The sequence below is a fragment of the Drosophila biarmipes genome, chromosome X (assembly GCF_025231255.1).
Source record: "Drosophila biarmipes strain raj3 chromosome X, RU_DBia_V1.1, whole genome shotgun sequence".
NCBI classification, from domain to species: Eukaryota; Metazoa; Arthropoda; class Insecta; order Diptera; family Drosophilidae; genus Drosophila; species Drosophila biarmipes.
This window is the reverse complement of record NC_066611.1, coordinates 2,605,790-2,632,645: the sequence shown is the minus strand read 5'-3', so window position 1 is coordinate 2,632,645 and position 26,856 is coordinate 2,605,790. Positions and strand designations below refer to the sequence as shown.

The 26,856-nt window shown below is 39.3% G+C and overlaps 2 protein-coding genes across 5 annotated transcripts; both read left to right on the top strand.

Moving 5' to 3' along the window:
• Positions 1-535: 535 nt before the first annotated feature.
• Positions 536-2,369, top strand: LOC108035822 (zinc finger protein 436). 2 transcript variants are annotated; one of them, XM_017111569.3, is made up of 2 exons: positions 536-1,261; positions 1,365-2,369. In XM_017111569.3, exons 1-2 carry the CDS (start codon positions 781-783, stop codon positions 1,940-1,942), a joined length of 1,059 nt encoding a protein of 352 aa, XP_016967058.1. In that variant the 5' UTR covers positions 536-780; the 3' UTR covers positions 1,943-2,369. The 2 variants fall into 2 exon arrangements, with proteins under 2 accessions (XP_016967058.1, XP_050740733.1); XM_050884776.1 differs by having other exon boundaries at positions 1,107-1,261; positions 1,352-2,369.
• Positions 2,370-4,531: 2,162 nt separating this feature from the next.
• LOC108035816 (vascular endothelial growth factor C) lies at positions 4,532-18,634 on the top strand. Of its 3 annotated transcripts, none has more exons than XR_001768793.3 (7): positions 4,532-4,771; positions 11,168-11,495; positions 15,758-15,836; positions 15,903-15,929; positions 16,467-16,957; positions 17,568-17,800; positions 17,988-18,634. XR_001768793.3 is itself a non-coding variant. In XM_017111564.3 (6 exons), exons 2-6 carry the CDS (start codon positions 11,205-11,207, stop codon positions 18,078-18,080), a joined length of 981 nt encoding a protein of 326 aa, XP_016967053.1. In that variant the 5' UTR covers positions 4,533-4,771; positions 11,168-11,204; the 3' UTR covers positions 18,081-18,634. The 3 variants fall into 3 exon arrangements, 1 of the variants encoding a protein (XP_016967053.1); XR_007763259.1 differs by having other exon boundaries at positions 16,467-17,059; XM_017111564.3 differs by lacking the exon at positions 17,568-17,800 and having other exon boundaries at positions 4,533-4,771.
• Positions 18,635-26,856: the final 8,222 nt, after the last annotated feature.

Sequence of the window (26,856 nt, the reverse complement as noted above, 5' to 3'; positions counted from 1 at the left end):
ACATACATTTTTTGGGTGCACTTTCAACTTATGTACTCTTGCTCTTACATATTAAAAAACAGGCAGCAATTATGATTACGATATAATATTTACACATGATAGGTTTCTATATACATAGTTTAGTGGAGCAGCTCTTTTTTTGTCTTTCCTCTTCGGGCTTTCGTTTCAAAGTAACGGTGAATAATTTCAGCAGTAAGGCAACTCCCCGATTACAACAAACAAAATATTATGTTTGTCTTTAATCAAAAAATTCTTACACTGGCACTGGATCGATTTTAATGAGTTAAACGTTAAAATGATCGGGAGAACAAGTCCAATTGCATAATTATCCCATTGAAAACTTACTAAACACCTAAATATGTTTTCTCATATTTGGCGCCAAATCGTTGCCAGATGGCAGAATTAAGTGTTGTAGGTCGTAGCCTGGCCTTGCCGACATATCGATAATAATACCTTTTTATGGAATAAGTGCGTTAAGATTGGCCGCATTTATAAATTTATTGAAAAAAATTCGTCTTTCAGCAAAAAAAGGCACTGAGCCTGTTGAGCCCAGCCTACGCTAACTTGAAGGAAGTAAATAGTTTTTAATTTTAGACCAGGTGGTATTTTTTATTGCTTGCGGTGCGGTCACTCTGCAGCCTAGGCTATGTTAGCCCACCTTTAGTTGAATATGCAAAACAAAAACGAGTAAACCCAAAGCTCCATTAATTAAAAAGCCTTTGACGAGGCCAAACTACGATTCGATGTTCCCGTAAGTCCACAAGACCGTCTGGCAAATCCATGGATCCAGTTGCCATCCGCCCCAAGCCGGCGGGGTCGGGAAAGCGCGCGGATCCGCGGCCGAAGGTGAAGAAGCCGGGACAAAAGAGGATGTACCACTGCGGCGTTTGCTTGGAGGGATTCTCGCGGCATTTGGCCACCAAGCGACACGAGCAGCAGTGCGAGGCCAAGTTAAGACGCCTGTTCATCTGCCGGCTCTGCCTGACGCTCTACGGCGACGAGTCCCGGATGGAGAGGCACCGGGAGAGGAAGCACGCCGACGGACAGTACCTGTGCCTGCAGTGCGGCAAGCGGTACGCATCCGCTACGTTCCTGTACCGCCATGTGGTGAGCTGGCACGGCGGTCAGTCGCTCTTCTACTGCGGCATGTGCGCGGACAACTGCAACGACGCGAAGGCCTTCAGTGGGATACGGGAGTTGCAGGAGCACGCCGAGGAGGTGCACCACCTTTGCTCCCTAGAGTCGAATGCCAGCGAAACAGGTGAGCCGAGTTTGACCCTGGTTATCCACATACGTAGGCAGTTTCAAAGGCTGCGCAGCTTGAGGACTGATAGTAAAACCGTTTAATAAGCCAATCGCTGCAGGCAGCCTGGTCGATGAGACCGAGAACCTGGAGATGCTGGAGGAGAACATCGAGGACATCCTGCCCAGCGTCGATTGGGATGACGATCTTACCTTTGGATGGCCCATGGACCTGGACAAGGAGTTGTGCATTGCGGACGCCAAGCCGAGCGGGTTTGTGTGTCCCTTCTGCGCCAATGGGTTCTCGGGCAGTCTGAGCCTGGTGCGGCACCTGGAGCAGGTACACGACCGAAATCTCCTGGACTGCTGCTACTGCGGAAAGAGCCACGGGAGTCGGGAGGCCTTGCGGTGCCACCTGCAACGCGTTCATGTCCTGCTGCGCGGTCATGTGTGCGGTGTGTGCCAGGCGGACTTTGCTACCTCCGATCATCTAAAGAAGCACGTAAATAGCCGGCACCTGAACCACCGACCTCACCAGTGTCCCACTTGCGGCAAGAGCTTCGCCCAGCGCTGCCACCTTACCCAGCACTTGGCCACGGAACGCGGGCATGGGCACGGCAAGTTCGTCTGCCAACTCTGCCTATGGCCCTTCTTTCGCGCCATCGATCTCGAGCGGCATGTAAACGAGAAGCATCCCTAGGAAGCCAAAAGGGCTTGTTTCGAGGATGAAAAGAGGTTGGCGAAAGCATGTTTAACCGGAAGTGGGTTACTTTGGGAGAATTGGATTTAGAAGGATAAAATGTTTCGTTTTACAAACAAATTTACCAATTTTTTGCGCACAGTATCACACAAATTTGGCTTGTCCTTTAAAATCGCATGTTTTATTTAATAGAAATCTGAAATAAAAATCAAAGTTGTTAGATATACATTTTTTTTCACGGCATTCTTGAATTCATGACTTTTATGTAATTAGCATTAATTCGAATTTAATTGACGTTCACCAATAATATCTTGCACGTTCTCTGCGAAGATTTCAATCATTTGTAATGTATAATTTAGAATTAATAAATATTAATCCTATTTTAGCTCAAATATATAAACAAATAAACAAAATGCAGTACTGAAAAGATTTCATATTACATAGGAAAATATATTTATATATTATAGGTCCTAATAAGGTTTATCGACTTTTAGGAGTTGTTAGCCCTATATATAACAAGGGGCAATATATTCGAATGCCCGACCATCAGATACATGTAAATTATATACTTTTGGTTAAAGGTGAAGGAACATTTAGTTTTCCATTTCATTTACTTTTACTGTGCTTATTCATTTATTTGTTACGTAGATAAACTGTTTTTTGATGCTATATACAAGCAGAGGTATCAATTACGGTCCAACTTATTGACTAATTTTGGATATTGAAAAGAAAAATTAAATTAATTCTTAAACAAAATCGATCTTTCGGTCTTCTGCAGCCGATTGGCGATAGGGTGGGCGATGGTCCATGATCCATAATCTTGGGCTGCTCTCGAATCTGCACCCTAGATGGGTACGCAAACGAGCATGGCTAAATCGACTTGAGTAGCGCTCGAAATGAAGTATGTATTTATTTAGTAAAACACTTATTTCTACCTGTTACTTACTTTATGCTTGTGATCCGAAGGTATTTGTATTGCGGTATTTGCCTTTTCGTATTTTTATCTTATTTATTTATAACTTTTTATTATAGTAACAGGTATTCAATTTAAAAATTTAATAACATTAAACAGGAACTGCAATCATTATTATTAATTTTTACTTCAAAAATAAAAAAACAATCAATTTTTTTTTATAAAAAAAACCTCAGAAATAAACATTATTTTTTGATTTAAATTTCTTAGCGGAAATATTTAAATCAACAAGGAAGGAAGTTAACTTCGGCAAGTTTGGATACCCTTTCAGTAATAAGAAATAATAAATACAGAATACATTTTTAATGATTTTTGCTAGCTTCGAGGATATAAAAAAAGTCTTTATTTCTCTTACCGTTCCTTTGACAGCTATATGTCAGAGTCGACCGATAATTATTAAATTAAATTCAAAATTCTTAAAAATATAAAAAATAATATTCCCAATATATAAGATTATATGACCACCGAAGCTACAATTTTGTATATTATTATATTATCTATCATGTATATCAATTTTCCGACCGTTCGTATGACAGCTTTATGAAATAGTCGTCTGATTTTGATAAAATTTAATTTGAAATTCATAACTAGGAGGTATATGTTAAAAAACATCAGATATCATTTTTTAAGCATTTTTTACCGATTATTCCTATTGTAGCTATAGAAATACATACCTAGTTGTCCGACCCAGCTGTCTCAGACTTATATACTACCTGCAAAATAATACGACTTAAGAGGTTTCATCCCGATAGCTTTAAACAGAGAAACTACTTTGCGTAGAAACGGACGGAAAGACAGACATGGCTAAATCGACTCGTCCAGTGATGCTGATCAAGAATATATACATTTCATGGGCTCGGAAACGTCTCCTTCACTACGCTAAAAAATTCTGACTGAAATAAATATATATATCAATATCAATAAAATATTTTCCATACCGACAATATGAATGTAATATATTTATAATATTTTATTATAGTAACAGCTATATAATTTTAACATTATTTAATAACATTAATCAGGGACCGTAATCATTGAGTTTTATTTTAAAAACAAAAAATAATCATTACTTTTTTATAAAAAATAAAACTCAGAAGTAATGATTATTTTTTAGTTTTATAATAAAAAACAAAAATAATTATAATTCCCGAGCGAATAAAATGTAAATCAAAAACAATGATGAATAAAACTCACCTTATATTTTTCAAAAATCGGCATGGAGAAGCCATGGTTTCAATATGCATTTTACATTAACATTTTGTAACAATTATTTGGTAAGTTACTGCCTTAAAGCTTTGCACATGTGCTTTGGTTAATCCGTATTAATCGTACATACGTCAGCAGCGTTTGTTAAGTGCTATTTTGTTGCCCTGCGCTGTCCGTGTGCCTGTGTTGCGTATTCCAGGAATAAGCATAACCACGGGAGTTTTCCCACTGCACAGTACTGGGCGGTATGGAGCCCAGCCCACGGGCTAACAGTGGCCCCGCACAGCCTCTGTTAAGCTCAGCTGATCGCACAGCAGCCCCAGCCCGGGAGAGCGCCGAGCGGGCCGGAGAGCGGAGAGCCGCGACGCGGCCGAGAGCCACTGCTACTGTCGTTGGTGACTGTGATAGGGGCGCAGTAACTTGGCCCACACCGACGGCGCGACAGTTTTGAACGGAACTTGCTGGTGCTTGGACGCAGCTGCCGATCTCCGCGGCGCGCTCAGATACTTATCACAAAACACCAAATACCACATTCGTGCTTTTTTTTCCTGTTTTCGTTTCGTACTCACTGATTGTTGGGTGATCCTTTAACCGTTGTGTCGAGAATTTTGTTTGAGTGATTTACCGATTTTGAGCGGTGGTTGCACGAAGTAAGTTCTTTTTCAAGTATTTAAACGCGTTCGCCGAGCACGAGTTAGCAAAAACAAACAAGCCAGCGACCCTCGAATTCGTCTAACATTTAAACTAAAACAGCTTTTTGTTATTGTTTATATGTTTTCCACCGCTGTCCCATTGAAGCCGGGCCTTAAAAAGCTCTCTACAGCGCACAGCCTTTTGTGTTTTTTCGAATGGCTTTTGAAATAAATCTAACAAAACCAGAACAGAGTTTATCATCGTCAATTGCAAAAAAGTACAACTGCAATTAGCGTTTTTGATGTGCCTGCTGAGCTATGCCGCTGGGTCTGTGGAAAGCCCACGTGAAAAGTGCTGCGCTTGAGTTCCCCCGCAGATAAAACAAAGTCTGTGCCGGGCTTCAATCGGTATTCAAATCAATTTGCGTCAAAATGAGTTGCAGATATATGAATCACTTTACTATTGCAAACAACACTTCAAACTGGTTAATATCACAGAATTGTGCATCGGCGACACATAAATCCTACTTAAAAGTATTCCATTATTGCCAAGTTAACTCAACATCTTTTACAAAATTGCAAAATTACCATTTCAAATGTATCCGTCCGGTTAAAACCCCGAGTGATATGTAATTCCCTGCGTTTTAAACTTATATCGTCTATTTGAGCACGTTTGTTTTGCTATTACGTCTTGGCGCTTCCTTTTTTATAATAATTATAATTAATTAAACGCAGTTAGAAACGTAGCTCAGTCTCATGTTATATATTATAACTCGATTATTTAAACAGTTGTATTTGATTTTTTTCCGTAAACCCATCACGTTCAACAGCAGGAAAATGCGCTCAAATGTATATTCAGTACGTGTTTAATTTAGAATACGTTGTAGTGGTATAATATCAAGTTATTAAATAGTTTTCAAGTAGATCAAAACGGGAAGTACACAGTGACTCTAATGGTAATTTAAAATAAATCAATCTCGGTTTGATTTATACTCACATTCCCAGAAAGTTTATTTCACATTTTGAATGTGAAAGTCCCAGAAGATCGTAACTTTGTGAAGGGGAGGTTTTCGAATCTATAAGGTAAAAGATTTCGCCATCTTAGTTTGTCCTATTTAGTCTCAGTGTTTTGAAGTTATAGGGTTAAAACTAGTATATAAATATATCGTAGCATGATCATGATCATGATTGTTATAGATAAGTATTGATCGGAAACTAGGGTAACAAAAACTTTAGGTTTGTCCTTTTTGATCTCTACATTTTTGTATATCTCCCCTACCCTAGGGTACAGCTACTCTAATGATTTCAAAACTAGAAAAAATAAATAAAACTGTTTTTAATCGGCCAACTATATCAGCTATACTGACATAGGAAAGATAAGACAATTAATGAAAATATTTAAAGCTTTATTTTAAATTTTCTCTTTTACTCATATCCAAAGTATTATCTTAAGAAATCGGACAGCTATGTATTTCATATAGTCTTTATAAGAATTATTGGTATAATCGCATCTTCCCCCCTCTTGCTTATATTTGCAATCGGCTATCGTTAACTCGCATTCCAGACGATATGTCCCTGTTAACCCAAACCCTTTGGGAGGCCTTAAATCCATAATTTACATTGTAGAGCCCATTGCCCTCCTGCAGCCCCAACTTTTGCCCTATGCGGTTGGTTGTGGTGCTGCACATCAACATCGTTCCATGGTTTTTATCGTGACTTTATTGTAATTGATTTGCCTGGGCGAATGGCCAGCCGAGGAGACAAGCTCTGCGTCCCTTCCCTGATCTGCCACGCCCCGCCACCCTGCAGCCCTCTTGTTTTGCGGGAGCAATTGCCTGGTCGGGGCACTCCCTTGCATTAATTGTGGACCGCCTATGTTGGGATCTCGATCCCGAGATGATTCCTTTCGATCCCTCGCTCCTCCTCGATGTTGTCATATCGCATCCCGTATCATTGGCTGACGCACCGAAAACAGGGCCTCGAAGGTGGGGGAATACAAGTGCTACACCTGCGGAACAATTCGCCCAGTTGATTACACATGGCTAGCTTAAAGTGAATAATTTATTAGAGCGGAATAGATGTTTTTATCGCACGTACAAGCTTCTTGATTTTTCGGATTTGAGTTCTGATAACCCGTAATTTCAATGCCTATTGTACTATTAAATTAGTTGCACAGGCAGTAGCCCCGTTCACATTGCATCCGTACTTATGATTGTAAACCTTCTGGATTTTGTAATCTGCACGCACTCCATGTCGCTCGCCCTCTCTTTCGCTCCCCGCATTGCCGTCTCCCTCTGTGAATCTGCAATATCTGGGCTGACGAAATGCCTCAGTGGCAGCCGCTGATAACACTTGGCTAGACGTGCAATGCTAACGGTGGAAGCGGGCTAAAGAGACCTTCGATGTGACAGGTTATGCAACGATCGTTAATCATTGATTTCCAGAACTAGACAGGGATTCCGGCTCAAAAAGATCAGTGATTCCGTCCCTTTTTATAAGCTAGATCATAAGCTGGGCAAGAATTTCCCAAATTTTTATTGATGCTTAACAACTCACCTTAATTTTTACTAGAGCCTTTTATGAATCGAAAAATAATTTACAAATTTCCGTTTTTGAAAACCATGCACACACCCACAATGTACATACATATGTAAAGCGTGACGATCAATTCATATCAGCGGTTGCTTAAAATTTAAGCTGTGCAGCAGCCCCAAATAAAGAGGCAGGGAACAACAACAGAGGGGGGCAAAGGAATGTCAAGATGAATCACACAGGTGTGCGTGACACCTGGCAACAGAGAGAGAGGGAGAGCCAGAGAGAGCGCCAAAGAGCGGGGGAAAAGTGACAAGAGGAACAATAACACTGCTGGCACGTCGTATCAATCGGCATTTGCTTAACTGTTAAGGAGAGTGGGAGGGGGAAATGAGAAACACAGACGGAAAAACAACGATAGCAGATGCACGCAAGGGTGTGCACCTAAAAACAAGTGCAGAAACATACGCACATTGAAAACAAGCGCAAACCCTCCGGTCCCGTTACAAAACGAGCTTAAAGCTATTTTTACACCATCCGATCTGTCGCTCCTTCCTCTTTCTGCCCACTCGCTATCGCCCTTCCTGTGTTGTTGCTTGCACTGCTCTTTGCTCGCTTCGCTCTTCCTCGGGCTCCCTTAAGACACCGCAAGAAATGAGGGTGGAGTGCGCAGACCTCTCGGTAACACAGCCCAGCCAACTTTGTCTCCTGGCTGTGCTAGCTTTGGTTCCAAACCTGTAGTGTGGTGTAGGAAAACCAGAAGTTGGTTTGGCTATATCTTTAGGTCTAACCAATCTATTTCAATGCGCTCTTCGCCATTAGCTAGTTGCATGTATCTTATATATGGTGGGTTTTGATTTGCCGTTCTAGTTCAAGCGGAAGATAAGATATCTCGTTTGTTAACTAAAGTCACAGCCGGAGGTTAAACTTCCCCATAACTTAATCCCTATTTCAAAGCTTTGGGCTTCCCTTTTCTGGTGACCCCGACAGATCGCCTTCCCAGTCGTTATATTTCCTGATCCATGGGGGGTCGATGCCTATGTTTACGTCCTCTGCCTCCTCGTCGTCTATTTTCTCCACTTGATGAATGAAACACTGCTGCGACTTTACTCCTGTTTTGTGTTTTGCTCTGCTGTCTAATAAGCTGATAAAGCGCCTTGACCAGTAGTAGCTGGAGCCACAGGCACATGCAAACATACACACGAATGCAAAGCCATAATTACTGGGGTCTTTCCTTATCGACAGCCAGTTGAGCAGCTGAAAGGGAAACGCGAACTGACCTATTATAAGAATTTTCATATTTGAGCAGTACGCAAAAAGAACAAGAGCAGGCCAGCCCAAGGAAAGACAACTGAATTGAAACAAACAACAGAACACATCAAGTGGCTCGGGCACAGTGGAACCTGCACTCGCACTAACCACACAACAAATGATTTTATGAGGTCGGATTTGGAATGGAAAACTCTAGACTGACACCTTCGAAAGACACATTTTTCATTAACATTTTCTTGATCTCTATACGACTATGGTGCGATAGGCAAGAGTTTTTCCTGGTGCCCAGCAGTCAGTAGCTGAAGTTCGTTCCCGTGTGCAGGAATAATTCAACTCCCCACGCACGCTGCATTCGAAATGAAGTGCCATCGAAATTCCTCGATGCAGACAGGAAATCGCCGAAAGAATTCCCATTTGAAGCTCCTTCAGAGCCGCTAGATCCACAGGAACCCTGTCTCCTTCGACTGCCGGGGCTTAATAGCCACAATGGTTTCTGATTTATGAGTCAGGGCCTGGCCGTCAGCAAAGAACAAACGCGGTTCATTCACAGCCAAAAGTGGCAGTCGCTGTGCATTGCTTGGTACCGAGTAAACACTTTACCTAGCCGGGCGTATGGGTTAACTCACCCATTATGCGAAACACATTTTATTCGTCTCTTTTATAAGTCGATTGCTAATGCGATAAGTGGGACTTCTTATCTTTACAATGATTGATTGTTTGATGTTGCTCGTTATTGTCTTTTTAAAATATTTTTTGAATTAGTTTTTTGGTATTTCGCTCATAACAAATTGCAGCCTTAACTGTTGATTATTTTTATTAGTTATTTAGTTATTTGTTTGATTTTGCTAGGGCCTATGGTCGTGAGTGATGTGGGGCTTCCTGTCCCTACGGCTTTATTGTCATGCAGTCGGCTGGCCGATTGTCTCATTGATATGCCTGACGCACGGCTTCGTACCCTCGAGTGGTATGTGCTTATGATAAGACTTTTCGTACCAATGTCAAGTTAGCCATATAGAGGTTTTGCTGCCTCGTTGATCGTTGGTCAACATGGCATTCGTAACCGAACTGACCCCATTTCGAGTGTAAACGTCCCCGCCCACCTGTCCCCACCACCACAACCCACACCTGCGGTTTTCCCAGCCCAAGAACTGGCATTGTAAATCGGGAAACCAGAAGAAGAAAAGCCAATTACCCTTCTCTCAAACAAGATAAAGGCCTAGAAAACAAACAAATCTCTGGGACTGCCGTTTTCCCACTCGCCCTGTAAATCAAGTCGTAAATCATCGAGAGGGAGTCTGAGAGACGACTTTATACTTTTCACGTTGAGCGTAAGCCATAAAAATGGTTCGGAATTGTGAATAGTCACGTTTACAAAGCGTTTTTGAGCGTTAAAAGAATTTTCCAAATTTAATTAGTTTTGGATTACAACTTGTAATATCAATTTTTCACTAAATATACACAGACAAAAATGTTTTTCGATTAAGAATGTTAGCATAACTTAGTTATAATTTATGTCGATATTTAACCAATTTTTTCGGATATTTCAATGGAAGCTATAGAATATAGTAGCCCGTTTTTAAAATTTTATTTGAAATTCTAATTTATTAAAAATTGATATTACCAAGAATATAATTTAATCTTTAAAAAAATGTTTTTGTTTAATATTTATATTTTTATATTTATGTATCCCTAAAAGTCAAGTGAATTGGAAAGAGGTTCTTCTTAAAATGAGACGAATTTTAAAAACGTTAATAAATTTGAATTGGTCTCTCTACGCAAACTAGTCTCTACTAAATGAAAATATAAATAGATCAATCAGAAAATTAATGAGCAAAAAATAAAAAAATTGTAAAAATTGGGGTAAAATCTGCTTAAGGTATCAGAGGTATCATATAATTGCCATAGGAACGATTCGAAAATTAATAGGCAAGTAAAAATAACACTTTTTTCGAGTGCCTCGACTTTTAGATAACCGTTTGCGTGTGGCGCGTAACGCCACCTAGTAGATGGTAGCGGTACCACTGGGCATGATAAATTTCGTTAGAAATCACTCGTAATATAAGGTGGTTAAGAAGATCCTGGACTACATTGTTTCTTCTTGTTGCTGATCATTAAATGGAGATTTTTATAGTAATAAAATTATATATATGTTAGGACAGATGTCGAATGAACAATCCATAAAGGAATATTCCTTTTAATAATAAGAAAATCGCTATATATTTTGTTTCTTACAAAAGTACGCATATAAAATAAAGTAATCTATTTTTGTTGTAATTTTTAGACGACTTTTGTTTTAATTTTTACGATCAATAATATATTGTAGCCTATAGACTTGAGCTTTCTTGTTTATTGTTCAGCAAATAAAATAGCACAAGTTTATAATATTTTTATGTTTAAAGAACCCATTGCACAAAAATAGGTATATAAATATATATCTGACAAATTTTGCTTATTTGATTACTGTAATATGATTTTATTAGCACGATTTAGTTATAGCAGCAACAGGATATAAACATGGTCTAGCTCCCTTTTTGTTTTTGCAGTGTTTTACTTCATACTCAATATGCTCTTCAGCAGATTACATAATATTTATTATTTTCTACATTGCAGATAATTGGGATCTGGTTTCGAAAAGGACCGTTTGGCCATGTCCCAAGCCCGAGGCAGAATCCACGAGCCGGTGCAGCAGCCCCTGGCGCTCCTGCCAGTTCTGCTCCTCCTTCTGGTCCTCGGCAAGGCGGCGCGCGCAGATCACGTCTCCCCGAACAACAGACTCCCGTCGCAGCGCTTTTTCTACGCCGCTGCTGCGGCCTCGTCCTCCTCCTCGCAGACCAAGGTACGACTGCTCCGTCAGGCGGACGACCCCAATGCGGCTTCGGAGGCGGTGGAGGGCAGCTGCTGTCAAGGAGCAGCCGCCGAAGCCGGAAAACCACTGACGGTAAGACCTCGTTTACTTAATAGTATGTGAAATGAATCCTCTTTAAAACAGGACAATGTCAATTTGCTATTATTATTTAGGGACATTTCCTTTCCCATTTTCTAGGCCTAAACCTAATTTCTACATCCGTTCTTGTAGAGTAAAATACTGTGTTGTATTCGACGAAGAATACCTATCATCATTCCTTTGATCATACAAATCGCAATATGATTTAAAGAGATAAACATTATTAAGGGCCAATTTCTTTGTCCACCCGATAGGTGCTGCGCCAAAAGAAATGTCCGGGTATCTTATTTTAAATTCACATTCCTGATGATCCCAATTCGGATTACGTTTTTAATTTCCCTAACCATATATGTATATCTAGTTTTCCTTGCGTCAGTGCCAAAATAAACAAAAGATTTCCTTCCCCAGCGAAGAAAGCTGTGCAGCGGAAGGGCTTTGAATTGGCTGGGTAAACAGTTGGGGATCGGTTTCTGGGTACTCGACAAATACCTACACAGAAGCTTAAACAATAACCGTTCCGATATCGGAAGGCAATTAGTGTTGGGCCAGTTGTGATTACACAGAAACAAGATACGATTCCTGGAAGGCTATCAACAGTTTAAAGCTAGTCTACTGTTCCTGGTATACATCCAGTTTTTAATTAAGTTGAAGTTGAAAGGCAATTATTACTCATTTTTTAAATAAATAATGCAAAACACTCTTATATTTATAATTATATAAAGTTTATATTCTTGATCAGCATCACTATACTAGTCGATAGTCATTTGTCAGTCCGCCCATTCGCCGCTATCCAATTTCTTTATTAAAATACCCATCGAATGATACCAACATGATTGCAATATGATACTCCATCGAAATATTAAGAAATTTAAGCAAAAGAAAACGCAATAGTCGACTATCAGATACCCGTTACTCAGCGAAGGGGAGTGCGATGAAGATAGAAGTACACAAGTAGCAAGGTAGCACACTTTATTTGCTTATAACTTATCAGGTAGATGGTCATTGCTAATTTAAGCAAAATGTAATTTAAATTTGTATAAAATAAAAGGGTATTAGATAGAAGGAATCGTCTCCGAGTTCAAAAAGGATGTTTATTCTCGATCAAAATCACTAACCGAGTCGATCTAGCCATGTCCGCCGTCCGTCGGACCGTTTGTCTGTGTGAACTCTGTGATCTTGATAACTATATGAGCTAGAGAGTTGAGATTTCAGTTTTGGATGTCTTATTTTCGTACAGTTATAGTGTCGTTAATACCTATAGATTGACCTAAAAAAGTTTGACACGTCCCAATTGCTTAAATTGTCGGCTGCCCTCATTACCATTCATTGGCTTTACAATATAGCTTTGTTGCGTGTCTAACTCCTTCTTCTTTTTCTTCCATAAGCTTCTTTGTTTTAGACTTTTAAATTGATTGCATTTATTTTTAAATCCAATGCTCAAGCAGCGTTAGTTTGTTTTCAACTTATAGCAGTGGCAATATTTGTTGATAACTCTCTTTTAAACGTGACATTTTTGACGATTGTTTATACTGTAAAAAATTATGCATATTTAGGCCATACGGGTTATTATACGAGTCGGGCAAAAAAAGTTTTTTTCTCGAGTTTCTGGTCGTGTTAATGACCCTATAACATTGATTTGATTAGTACGGGGGCAAATGCAAATAACACAAGCACGATAATGCCTTTCGGACTTATTTTTAGTAGGCTGGCATTTCATTTTTGAAGGTAATCCTTTGAGGGCAGCCCTTTATTTACCGAAGATTACCATAATATCTGGTGAGAACGGATCGCATGCTGCATCCAGATGGCGCCACTGTGCCGCCTAAAACACTGCCTATGTGGGTCATCGTCATCGCCGCTGTTCTGTTTGCAGTTTGATAATGCGCAGCCTCACTGCACAACTTCAACTCGCAGCCCGATCCCAAAACCCAATCCCAGACCCGCACCCCACCCAAGATCGGGAGCACGCCGTTGTCGCAGCCTCTTCTCACGGAGCGAAAAAACAAGTCTTTAGCTTTGGTTTTAAATATGATCTTCCCTACTAAGAACACATTTTTGTTTCGTAAAAGTTGCTCATAAATAAGGTGCTTTTAAGTAGGATGCAAAAACTAAAAAACAAGTATTAGAAAAACATAATATTTACAAGCAAGCGTTGTGATCACCAATTTCTGGTCATGGTTTGTTTAATTAAAAACAGTTTAGTTGCATTTATTTTTTAGCTAATGTACCCTATTCGCTTTCCAGTTTGTAGTCCACAGCGAAATGGAAATATTTCTCTCAGTGCGCGCCTGTTTTCCGCTTCTGTCTGCGTCTTGGCATTGATAGCGGTGATCGCCTTGATTCCAAAACAAATAATTCGCATTACGTTTTTAATTGGGCGTTACTCACTGGACCCCTCTTGCAGCGTCTTCTAACCATCCCCAACTAGTATTGTTTGCGTCAGTGCCAGAATAAACAAAGATTTCCTCCTCCGCCGAAGAAAGCTGTGCAGCGGAAGGGTTTCGGCGTCGAATTGGCTGGGTAAACAGTGGGGATCGGTTTCTGGAACCTCGGCAAATACCTCCACAGAAGTTGAAACAATAACGTTCCGATATCGGGTGGCAATTAGTGTTGGGCCAGTTGCGATCGCACAGAAATAAGAAATAAATAAGATACGTTTCCTGGAGGCTTATCAACAGCTTGTTTGGAATATACCTTACTGGTGTTCATTAGGTTTTTAATAAATCTAAATGGCAAAAATGTGATAACACAAAACTGACATTCGTTTCCTGGAAGGTTGTCAACAGTTTGAGGGGTATCTACATTCGGCTTTTAATAAATCTAAACCGGATAAAGATACAAAATAAACAATTTCGTTTTAAATAAGACTAAAATGATAGCATTCAATGAACAAATATTATTTTATTACTTTTTATCATCGAAATATTGCATAGAGTAAAGGAGTAATACTCGCATATATTTAGAAATATCCGGCAGATGGTGTAATTATTACAGTCAAAAGTCGGCAACTCAGTAAACTAAATTTATACATCTTATAGCTGCCATAAAAAAGCTGTGAAGTTTATTGTTTTTAATTATATTCCCTTTTACCATGAGAAATAAGATTCTTTTAGATTAACTAATAAACTTGCATTCATAAAATGCTGAACATTTAAAGGAAAACAAAAGGTTTCTGTAATCAGCTAAAATTGAAGTTCGCAATATTGTTATACCCGTTACTCGTAGAGTAATAGGGTAGTAGTAATACTAGACTCGTCGGAAAGTATGTAACAGGTAGAAGAAAGCGTTTCCGACCCCATAAAGTATATATATTCTTGATCAGGATCACTGCCATGTCCGCCTGTCCGTCTGTCTGTCTGTCCGTATAAACGCAGCACAACTTTATATCAGCGGGGTGCCACGCCCTCTCTAACGCCCACAATCCGCGAAAATCTGAAGCGCCTACAGTTATTATGATATGATCAAAATTGTAACTGAATTGTGTTTGTCTCATCAATATCTGTCGACTGACCTGAAAATGGCTTAAACGCTTAAATCTGTCTGCCGCCCACATAGCATCTACTGGAGTAGCCGTCAGGTGGCGCCCTAAAATATCGCTTTGGTGGTTATATATCTCCATTTCTAATGTGCTCCTTTAAGCTGAGCAACGGGTATCTGATAGTCGAGGCACTCGACTATAGCGTTCTTCCTTGTTTTTAGCGCAAAGATATATAAACTTTGAGATGGCTTCCTTTTTGTTTGAGCTTTCTAAAGGTTAACAGGGGATTTGTTAAGTACGAAATCGCCGCCGATGTTTCCCATTCGCCCTTGAACTTTCCCCGCTCTGTGACGCAGCATTTGTTGTTTATCCCCGATCCCCCATCGGACAATTAACGGCTGCCAGTCGCGAGTGTCGCTAATGAATCATGACCCAGAGCACGGCAATGCGGCTACCGTCACATCTACGTGCAAATTGGCCGATACCAGATCGACGGCGTCGAGCACCCGGCACGTGGGTACAATCCACTTGCTCCTCTTCCGCTGGGGACGACGGATGACAGCAAAATCGCGCTTAAAACATTTTAAATACCTAGGTGACGCATTGTATTGTTGATATATTTATTCAAACCATTTCTATGCAGCTGACGTCCGTTTTCAGTGGAATCTCGGCGCCAATTCGGGCCAAGCTTAATACAAATGGGACACAGTAGTGGGCTATGACTAAGCTCAAGTTAATGTTTTGGTGGAGTCTAATCTGTGTCCAATTGGTCTTTCAGCTCCCACTGGCCGTGTCCGCCGAGTTGAGCAACGTGACCGCCGACTACGACGTGTCCGGCGAGATCCCGTCCTCGAAGGGTGAGTACAACGAAATATTTATGCCAACAGAAAGAAGTTAATCATGAAATTTGTTTACCTTTTCAGAAAACTTTAAGCGCAGCATCTCCAAATGTAAGCCAAACAACGGGAAACAAAAACTTGCAAGCAATATATTAATATATTTAAGTATTTAGATACTCTCCAGCAGATACTTATTCTCCAGCTCTGCGGAGTGTTAGAAACCTTATTTTCAAAGAGTAAGGGGTATGCCAGATACTTCGAAAAGTGTGTAACAGGCAGCAGGAAGCTGATCAAGATCAGAAGTCGGGTGTAGCTATGTCCGTCCGTCTGTCCGTTTCTACGAGAACTAGTCTGTCAGTTTGAAGCGTCTAGCTTTGGCTCCCATAGGAGTGATGAAAAACATTTTATAAGAAGTAACGAAATTATATCTTCAGTACTTATAGGACCAGTGTTCTTTTAAAATTTCAGGATTTCGAATAGCAATTTTTAAAAATCCGTCTTCTATACAATGTAGCTACCATAGAATGCGGTAGTAATTTGAAATGGAACACTTTCACAATATTCCTTCAATTATATTTTACCTTTCTGGTTTTTTCGGAGGGCTCTATATAAACATTTTTCAACTAATTATTTTATTTATTCCATCAGCCACCGTGAGGAACGCGACGCCGGCAAGCTGCTCGCCGCAACCCACGATCATAGAGCTGAAGCCGCCGGCGGAGGACGAGGCGAACTACTACTACATGCCCGCCTGCACGCGGATAAGCCGGTGCAACGGCTGCTGCGGCTCCACGCTGATCTCCTGCCAGCCGACGGAGGTGGAGCAGGTGCAGCTGCGCGTGCGCAAGGTCGACCGGGCGGCCACCACCGGGCGGCGGCCGTTCACCATCATCACCGTGGAGCAGCACACGCAGTGCCGCTGCGATTGCCGCACCAAGGCGGAGGACTGCAACGTGTATCAGTCGTACCGCAAGGACCTGTGCCGCTGCGAGTGCCACAACACGGACGCCAGGGACAAGTGCCTGGAGCAGGCCGAGAACAAGTACTGGGTTGACGACAACTGCACCTGCGTCTGCCGCTACAACCAGAGCTGCACCACCGGCACCGTCTTCGACGAGACGCAGTGCAAGTGCACCGACGTGAGTGGCTCCCGATAGGACTCCACCCTACTCCCCTGAGGCTCCCTGGGCAGGGATTGGTTTCGTTCGGTCTGGTCGGGGGATCGGTTGTGCTCGTCCCTGGTTGGTTTGCGGTTGGTTCCTGGTGGTGGCTCTTTAGCTTAAGCTCTTCTCTGCGCAACACCAGCTAGGCTCCACAAGTTCCTCGCTTATTTATTATCTATACTTAGGACTGGACATATTTTATTTTGCCACTTCCATTCGATGACTCGTTTGTACATGCCACGGATGTGTAAATGTATCTTTTTCAAAATCAACATGTTTTAAATCAATTTATGTTTAGGCAGTTTAGACCTTTAGACACCTTTTCCAAACAAATCACTATTTTCGCATAGGATTTAAATGGACCCTTGGCTACGATCCTGCCTTCAGAATTATCAAGTTCAATGTTTTGTTTTAATCCTTGTGTATTAACTTTACTATAGTCCATTTTGGTATTTTATCAGCTATTGGAAGTTAATGAACTATGCCACATAAAATATTGCACACCCCATTTCTATTACTTTATTTAAGTTTGTACCCCATCACGTTTTATATGACTTTCTTCTGTTTCCCTTGTGTTTCATTTTAGATAAAAAATGTCGAGTATTATTCTTAGAGTCCACAAAACAAAGCACAGCAAACAGAGCTTTTTCAATTGAAAAACCCAAATCTGCTTACCTTTTTGTGATATTGTTACATTAACTTACTCGGAAAACTAACTTAAAATTAGCGTCTTTTGCCTAGCAATTGGTTAAGGATATACGTAAAAAATTTAACTTACACAGCTGAGCTGAGGCAAAAAAGAGAAGGGAGTTTCATTGTGTGAGTACTTGTCCTGCTTAAATGTTTATTCAACCCGCTAATAATACCTTTACACCCGCATGCTTAACCTTCTCTTTGCTAATTGAGAACATATATGGTCTCTCCAATGTCCTGCTTTATAAGTTACCTCTTTCTACGCGTTGTTTCGTATACCTATCTTACCACATCTTTCCATTGCCTTCATTAGCCAGCCGCTCCCATCGACTTTTCGGACCGGAAACGCTTTATTGTCCAGGCCGTGCAGGTGGACCCCGATAACACCACCCTGTACAGTGTTTGAGCGTAGTCAGCGCACCAAGGAGTACGAAGGAGAAACGCCAGCTTCCTAGAGGGGAATCCCCGAGTACTGAGTCGGCAATCACGGAGTTGCACTAAGCGCAGTTGCCTTTGTACTGTATAATATTTATGGTTATCGATTAAACCTAGGCTAAGACTACTACTCCCTTAGAACTAACTCACAGTATTTTTCCTTTGCATCTGCGGCACAAAAAACATAAGGGGTTTTGCGCCAGTCCTAACAATTGGATGTCTGTTGAAAATCTGTTTAAAACTAGGCCAATATTAATGGACAAAATATATTTGTGCACCCCCGTTTATTATAAATTTTAATTCATTTGTTTATAGTACTTTTTAAGCGCCTTCCACTTTATTGCGGCCCTGTCCACGTTTGTTTATTTCCGTTCGTTTAAGTTTTAAATCATTCAAATCCAATTGTCCACAACTTTAACTCTATCCTATAATTCGCCGTATTTAATTTGTATGTAATTTTTTTTTGTATAAAATGTTAGACCTAAGTTAACGTAATGAAAATACAAGTATTGAATTATAAACTGATTTAGGTGTCTTTACAGTGGAGTATTGGGTTTTGTGGGGAGAAAAAGTTCAGAAATTGTAAGTACTAAAAAAAACCTACAAATCGACAACTATCTGAAAAAACAAAATTCGAAAAGAATTCGAACCCGCACCCTATTTATGAGTTGCTGTTCCATTTTCATTTATGTATGTTTGTTATTTAAAAGGTTTTAAAATGTGATATTTTTAATTCTAAGGCATACCCGGATTATGGATTATGTCCATTTTAATTTTATGAAATTTAGCCTCCTTCACCAACTTCTCCTTTTTGTGTCTCTTCTTAAAGTGGTCTTTCGCTAATTAAATTTATTACAGCATGTCAGTGTAAAGAATGTTGCGGCAATGAAGGGAGGGAGATTTCGGTGGTTACTTTGAGTAAAAGATCGCCTTAAAAATTGTATTTCTTTAAATTTAATTTTAGGTGAGGAGGGGGCCTTTTTAAATTTCATCTTTAAACTAGAAAAGAAGTTAACTTTGGCAAGCCGAAGGGTACACACCCTTGCAGTTATAAGAAATAATCAACGTTAGTAACACCATGTGCAATTTTTAAGGATTGTTGCTAGCTTCAGTAATATACAAAATTTTTTTATTATTTCTCAGACGATTAAAAAAAGTTATATGTTAAAAACATACCATATCACATTTTTAAATTAGTTTTGAATTTCGAATTCAATTTTATCAAAATCGGACGACTATATCATATAGCTGCCATAGGAACGATCGGATAATTGGTGATGTAATGTGGTGTAATATGGGGAATATAAATTTTTATATTTTTAAGAATTTCGAATTCAATTTAATAAAATTATTTATTATTTTTCTAACTGCAACTGTATACAAACTTCAGCTTGCCGAAGTTGACTTCCTTTCTTGTTTTTAAATTTGTTCAGCCCGATAGATCGTCTAGTGGGGCTGATCAAGAATATATATACTTTATGGGGTCGGAAATGTCCCTTCACTGCGTTGCGAACTTCTGACTGAAATCATTATTCGCTCTGCAAGGGTATAAAAACATTCATTTGAAAAATGGCATCGGTTTCAAAATCTATTAATGTGGCTGTAGTAATCCTATTGAACTTATTTAATTTAAGTTTATTTATCCTAAGCATCTTTAAAATGGTTTAAAAACGATCGTGCCTGCAGCAAACAAAAGCTGATATCAACAATTGTGACGAAATGTATACGGTCTAAATAAATACATTTTATCTATTTTTTTCTGTAAACTTTTTTTTTGATTTTTAAAAAACGGCTCTAACGATTTCATCTAAATAAAGACATTTTCTTAATTTTTTTACAGAAAAGGAAAGGAAATAGAGCCGTTTTTCTAAAACGCTAAAAGGCTAAAAAATATAATTAAACAAACCTTTGGACCAAATTTTTTAAACGGTGGTATTTAGACAAATCGTGTTTAAAAGGCGTAAATAGTTTTTCGAAATACCTTTTTAGCACAAGCCTGTAGCTTTAGTACTTCACATGTTACGGGTGTACAAAATTGAGCTATTTATAGCTGTTCTCTAAATAAAAATAACTTTGGACCATAATTTTTAAACGGTGGTATTTAGACAAATCGAGCTCATATTCTCCTTTCCGGATCTTTTCCTCTCTTATATGTCGTTCTTTCCTACTGCCCCTGGTCCGACTCGGCAAACCCTTGTGCAGGATATTCGCCTTAGTGGTGAAACAGAATCCGGATCTGGTCACGGATAAGTCAAGCGTGGTCAATCGCACACCTTTGGACCCTTGTGACGATTCCAGTGGGGAAATAGTGATATCTCTCCGAACGAGATAATCGAACAGAGTCTAGACGAGGAGAGCAAAGATAAAGTATTCGTGCAGTGTTCCATGGTCGTGTACTTTTTCCTGAAAGTCAACTTTAAAAGCTAGCTCTTTTCCAAAATCGGATATGCTCAAGGATTTTGGCCTTAGCACCGAAGAAAGCCACCACAATTACCCCAGGAATATCAGCGGACAGGAGCCTGGCCTCCAGTATTTGGGCCCTCCAGTAAAGTGGACGGTGCAACCCAAAGCCCGTATGTTCTGGATCCCCACCAGGTGTGTTTTGTGGTAAAGTCACCACCAATTGGTCCCAATTTGTAATTTCTTGGGCTAGATCCGCTTAGTCTAATGGAGCATGAAGACAGTACGCCGCGGAAATTGTTATTTTACCAGACGATGTCAATTAATTGATCTTTGCACAGTGTAGCTCAGGCTCTTCGAATTGAATACCACGTCTCAAAAATATAAAAGCTCCACCACGTATTCCATTGTTAGGGTGGAATGGGTTTACTATCAAGTTGATCAAGACTGAAATTTTACACAGGCAAGCATACAAATTTGTTAACAACTCTTTGCCTCAATCAACGTTTTCTACCAAAAACTTTTGAAACAATCAATTGCTGGTTTCCGAGTTGTGGGTAACTCAGGTTGGAGTGACCTTACCCGCGTCTTTCTAGCACGCTTATTTCTAATGGAAAAATCGGAATTCGGATGCTGCACCGAAAACCGACTCTGTGTGAACAGGCTATAATAGCGCTTTGCCACAAACAGTCTATTTAAAAAAGTCCAGGTCCGATAATTTGAATATATTGATAAGTGTTTGGATTTTGGACGGGGTGGCGAACGGCCACACTTAGCGGCCATGCTTAGGTTTCCTCATTCATTGTGTCTTCGTCCTGTGAGCAGGTCGTGCTACGAACTGGAAGGTCTTTGCAAAGGCAGTCTGACTGAATAGCTTTACTGCTATGGGGTGCCGTGCTCCAGGCCCTTTAATGGGGAACAAGGCCTTTTCCGCCTTCATCACAAGGCTCGTCCCTTTTCAGAAGGACGAAGGCAGGCTGCAATCGGCCTCTTCATGGGTCTTCATTGTCGATAGGTTTGAGAGATCGCTGTTCTCCTGAAATCGCTGAAGATCTACCGTAGATTAGATTTGCGCCGCGGGACACAATTCTGTGTCGGTAAACTGGAATTGGACAATTTTTAATAACACAAATTCAAAGTTGGACACTTAAAACTTTCACATTTAAAAATCCGGCTTGCCAAGACTTATTTATATCATTGAAAACTACTTACAAAAATATATTTTTAAAGGTTTGGGAAAATACAAAGCAGGCACAATTTTTTGTCATTTAAAAGTAGTTGCAAGAACATTTTTTCTGCCTAACGCTTAAATTACAATATATATAGTGCGCTAGTTATAATTTATCTATTCTAGATGAAATTCACACATTGAGTGCTTGTTGACTAAACATTTTATTAAGCTAATTATTGTTTTAAAGATGAGTGTGTAATTATACCCTCTATTCATAAGGTAAAGCGGTATAATAGATTCGTACGTAACAAATAAGAGTGCGTTTCCGACTCCATATTCTTCAGCATCAGGAGTCGATCAGCCAAGTCAATTTAGCCATGTCGTTTTGTCCGTATGGACGCTTTGATCTTGGAAACTAGAACAGTTTCGTCAGGGTGCCTTGTCCACAAACAAATCTGGCTACTTTAGTTTTTGAACACGAATAAGACGTTTAACAGAAATGTATAGTTCCCGTTAATACCTATCAAATAACCCAAATGTCACGCCCAAAAATTTCAAAAAATCGTCCATATGAACGCTGTTATTTCGGGAACTTTCAAACGTAAAGGGTTCGCTTTTTTTTTTTTTAATATTCACTGGAATCTTCAGTGCCTTCTGAACTTAACCTAGCGGAGTTTACGAGTAACAGTTTCGTGGAACATAGAAGATCCTAGGGGTAGGGAGATCGATGGGATATAACTTCTTAAGCCTTGGGAGAGAAATTGGTCAAATTTGACGGACTATATTATGCGATAGTTATGCGATGTTTTTTCAATACAACTCTGAGTTTCTTCTTCTTTTTATTTAAAATTCAAACATTCACTACAGAAACGCACACAATAATGACAGGGAACAATCGAAAATGTATTGTATCATTCAAACTGCATTTAAATTACCTTTCGATGGATGCCAAAGTTATACAAGAAGTAAATTATGAGTATATTAAACTTTGTTTTGTCAAAATACTTATGCCGACTAGTGTAAAGTTTTGGGCTCCCATTGTGAAAGCCATTCCGAATGGAAAAAATCGAAAATGGGTTAACGATTGAAAAGAACATGCAGCTTTAGAAAAAATCAGCTTTACAATGTTAACCTGTGTCCTTTCTTATCATGTGTCTTCATTTTCGATAAGGTTGACTGCGTATTTCTTCGCTCTTTTTTGTCGCAATATTATAAGCGACAAACTAGATCCACTGTTGCAAGCATCGTGGCGTGGGACACATTCCTTTGTAGGTTGTCTTGAATATTGACACTTTTCATTAGGTCAAAGGTCCGACATTTTAAAATTTATATCAAACTGGGTACGGTACGGTACGGCTTTTCATGGAACCGCTTTTGGAGTTCAACGTCCTAAAGCACTTTCTTAGCAAAGGTCTTCATTGTTGATAAGGTTGACAGGGTATTTCTTCGCTCGTTTTTATCTCGAGACTAGATCCACTCAACTGTTACAACCGACGTGCCCTGAAAATTAATTTTTGTAGGTTAAGTGGAATTTTCACCTTTTCAATAATGAATATTAGAGAGACTTATTGGCATCATTAAAAAATACTTGCAAAAGCATTTTATTTAATTGGAAATTACCAAATACCTATGTTTTAATTGTAGCTATACCTACTGTGGCCGTAAGCTACGCTTATTGTATAATTAGTTAAATGTTTACTATGTCTAGGTTTTATCTTATATAACTTTATTGCCTTTAGGAATTTCGGGGAAGGTCTTAGGTGTTAACAAAACATATTTAATATTTAAAATTGCTTACTGGGAGTCTCCCATAGGAACTATCGGAGAACAAATTTAAAAACAAGAAAAGAAGTCAACTTCGGCAAGCCGAAGCTTGTATACAGTTGCAGTTATAAAAATAATCAATAATTTTATTAAATTGAATTTGAAATTCTTAAAAATATAAAAATGTATATTCCCCATATTACATCACCAATTATCCGATCGTTCCTATGGCAGCTATATGATATAGTCGTCCGATATTTATTTTTAAATTAAAATATTTCTTAAATTTAATTCAAATTGTTTTAAATATCAAAAATTATATTCCCAATATATAAGATAATAAGCCAAAAAACGACTAAGCTTTAATTTGTTTGATATTAATTTGCCACTCATTTTCCGATCTTTCCTATGACAGCTATATGATGAGTCGTCAGAACTAATTCGAAAATGTTATTTCCAAGCGTAGAAAGTTATATGTTAAACAAGAAAGGAAGTTAACTTCGGTAAGCCGAAGTTTGTATACCCTTGCACTTATAAGAAATAATACACTTTAGTAACTTCATGTGAATTTTTTCAGTGATATTAAAAAAGATTATTTCATTCTTATTTGTAGACATAGTAAACATTTAACTAATTATACAATAAGCGTAGCTTACGGCCACAGTAGGTATAGCTACAATTAAAACATAGGTATTTGGTAATTTCCAATTAAATAAAATGCTTTTGCAAGTATTTTTTAATGATGCCATATTCTCTAATATTCATTATTGAAAAGGTGAAAATTCCACTTAACCTACAAAAATTAATTTTCAGGGCACGTCGGTTGTAACAGTTGAGTGGATCTAGTCTCGAGATAAAAACGAGCGAAGAAATACCCTGTCAACCTTATCAACAATGAAGACCTTTGCTAAGAAAGTGCTTTAGGACGTTGAACTCCAAAAGCGGTTCCATGAAAAGCCGTACCGTACCGTACCCAGTTTGATATAAATTTTAAAATGACGGACCTTTGACCTAATGAAAAGTGTCAATATTCAAGATAACCTACAAAGGAATGTGTCCCACGCCACGATGCTTGCAACAGTGGATCTAGTTTGTCGCTTATAATATTGCGACAAAAAAGAGCGAAGAAATACGCAGTCAACCTTATCGAAAATGAAGACACATGATAAGAAAGGACACAGGTTTACATTGTAAAGCTGATTTTTTCTAAAGCTGCATGTTCTTTTCAATCGTTAACCCATTTTCGATTTTTTCCATTCGGAATGGCTTTCACAATGGGAGCCCAAAACTTTACACTAGTCGGCATAAGTATTTTGACAAAACAAAGTTTAATATACTCATAATTTACTTCTTGTATAACTTTGGCATCCATCGAAAGGTAATTTAAATGCAGTTTGAATGATACAATACATTTTCGATTGTTCCCTGTCATTATTGTGTGCGTTTCTGTAGTGAATGTTTGAATTTTAAATAAAAAGAAGAAGAAACTCAGAGTTGTATTGAAAAAACATCGCATAACTATCGCATAATATAGTCCGTCAAATTTGACCAATTTCTCTCCCAAGGCTTAAGAAGTTATATCCCATCGATCTCCCTACCCCTAGGATCTTCTATGTTCCACGAAACTGTTACTCGTAAACTCCGCTAGGTTAAGTTCAGAAGGCACTGAAGATTCCAGTGAATATTAAAAAAAAAAAAAGCGAACCCTTTACGTTTGAAAGTTCCCGAAATAACAGCGTTCATATGGACGATTTTTTGAAATTTTTGGGCGTGACATTTGGGTTATTTGATAGGTATTAACGGGAACTATACATTTCTGTTAAACGTCTTATTCGTGTTCAAAAACTAAAGTAGCCAGATTTGTTTGTGGACAAGGCACCCTGACGAAACTGTTCTAGTTTCCAAGATCAAAGCGTCCATACGGACAAAACGACATGGCTAAATTGACTTGGCTGATCGACTCCTGATGCTGAAGAATATGGAGTCGGAAACGCACTCTTATTTGTTACGTACGAATCTATTATACCGCTTTACCTTATGAATAGAGGGTATAATTACACACTCATCTTTAAAACAATAATTAGCTTAATAAAATGTTTAGTCAACAAGCACTCAATGTGTGAATTTCATCTAGAATAGATAAATTATAACTAGCGCACTATATATATTGTAATTTAAGCGTTAGGCAGAAAAAATGTTCTTGCAACTACTTTTAAATGACAAAAAATTGTGCCTGCTTTGTATTTTCCCAAACCTTTAAAAATATATTTTTGTAAGTAGTTTTCAATGATATAAATAAGTCTTGGCAAGCCGGATTTTTAAATGTGAAAGTTTTAAGTGTCCAACTTTGAATTTGTGTTATTAAAAATTGTCCAATTCCAGTTTACCGACACAGAATTGTGTCCCGCGGCGCAAATCTAATCTACGGTAGATCTTCAGCGATTTCAGGAGAACAGGGATCTCTCAAACCTATCGACAATGAAGACCCATGAAGAGGCCGATTGCAGCCTGCCTTCGTCCTTCTGAAAAGGGTCGAGCCTTGTGATGAAGGCGGAAAAGGCCTTGTTCCCCATTAAAGGGCCTGGAGCACGGCACCCCATAGCAGTAAAGCTATTCAGTCAGACTGCCTTTGCAAAGACCTTCCAGTTCGTAGCACGACCTGCTCACAGGACGAAGACACAATGAATGAGGAAACCTAAGACATGGCCGCTAAGTGTGGCCGTTCGCCACCCCGTCCAAAATCCAAACACTTATCAATATATTCAAATTATCGGACCTGGACTTTTTTAAATAGACTGTTTGTGGCAAAGCGCTATTATAGCCTGTTCACACAGAGTCGGTTTTCGGTGCAGCATCCGAATTCCGATTTTTCCATTAGAAATAAGCGTGCTAGAAAGACGCGGGTAAGGTCACTCCAACCTGAGTTACCCACAACTCGGAAACCAGCAATTGATTGTTTCAAAAGTTTTTGGTAGAAAACGTTGATTGAGGCAAAGAGTTGTTAACAAATTTGTATGCTTGCCTGTGTAAAATTTCAGTCTTGATCAACTTGATAGTAAACCCATTCCACCCTAACAATGGAATACGTGGTGGAGCTTTTATATTTTTGAGATGTGGTATTCAATTCGAAGAGCCTGAGCTACACTGTGCAAAGATCAATTAATTGACATCGTCTGGTAAAATAACAATTTCCGCGGCGTACTGTCTTCATGCTCCATTAGACTAAGCGGATCTAGCCCAAGAAATTACAAATTGGGACCAATTGGTGGTGACTTTACCACAAAACACACCTGGTGGGGATCCAGAACATACGGGCTTTGGGTTGCACCGTCCACTTTTCTGGAGGGCCCAAATACTGGAGGCCAGGCTCCTGTCCGCTGATATTCCTGGGGTAATTGTGGTGCCTAAGGCC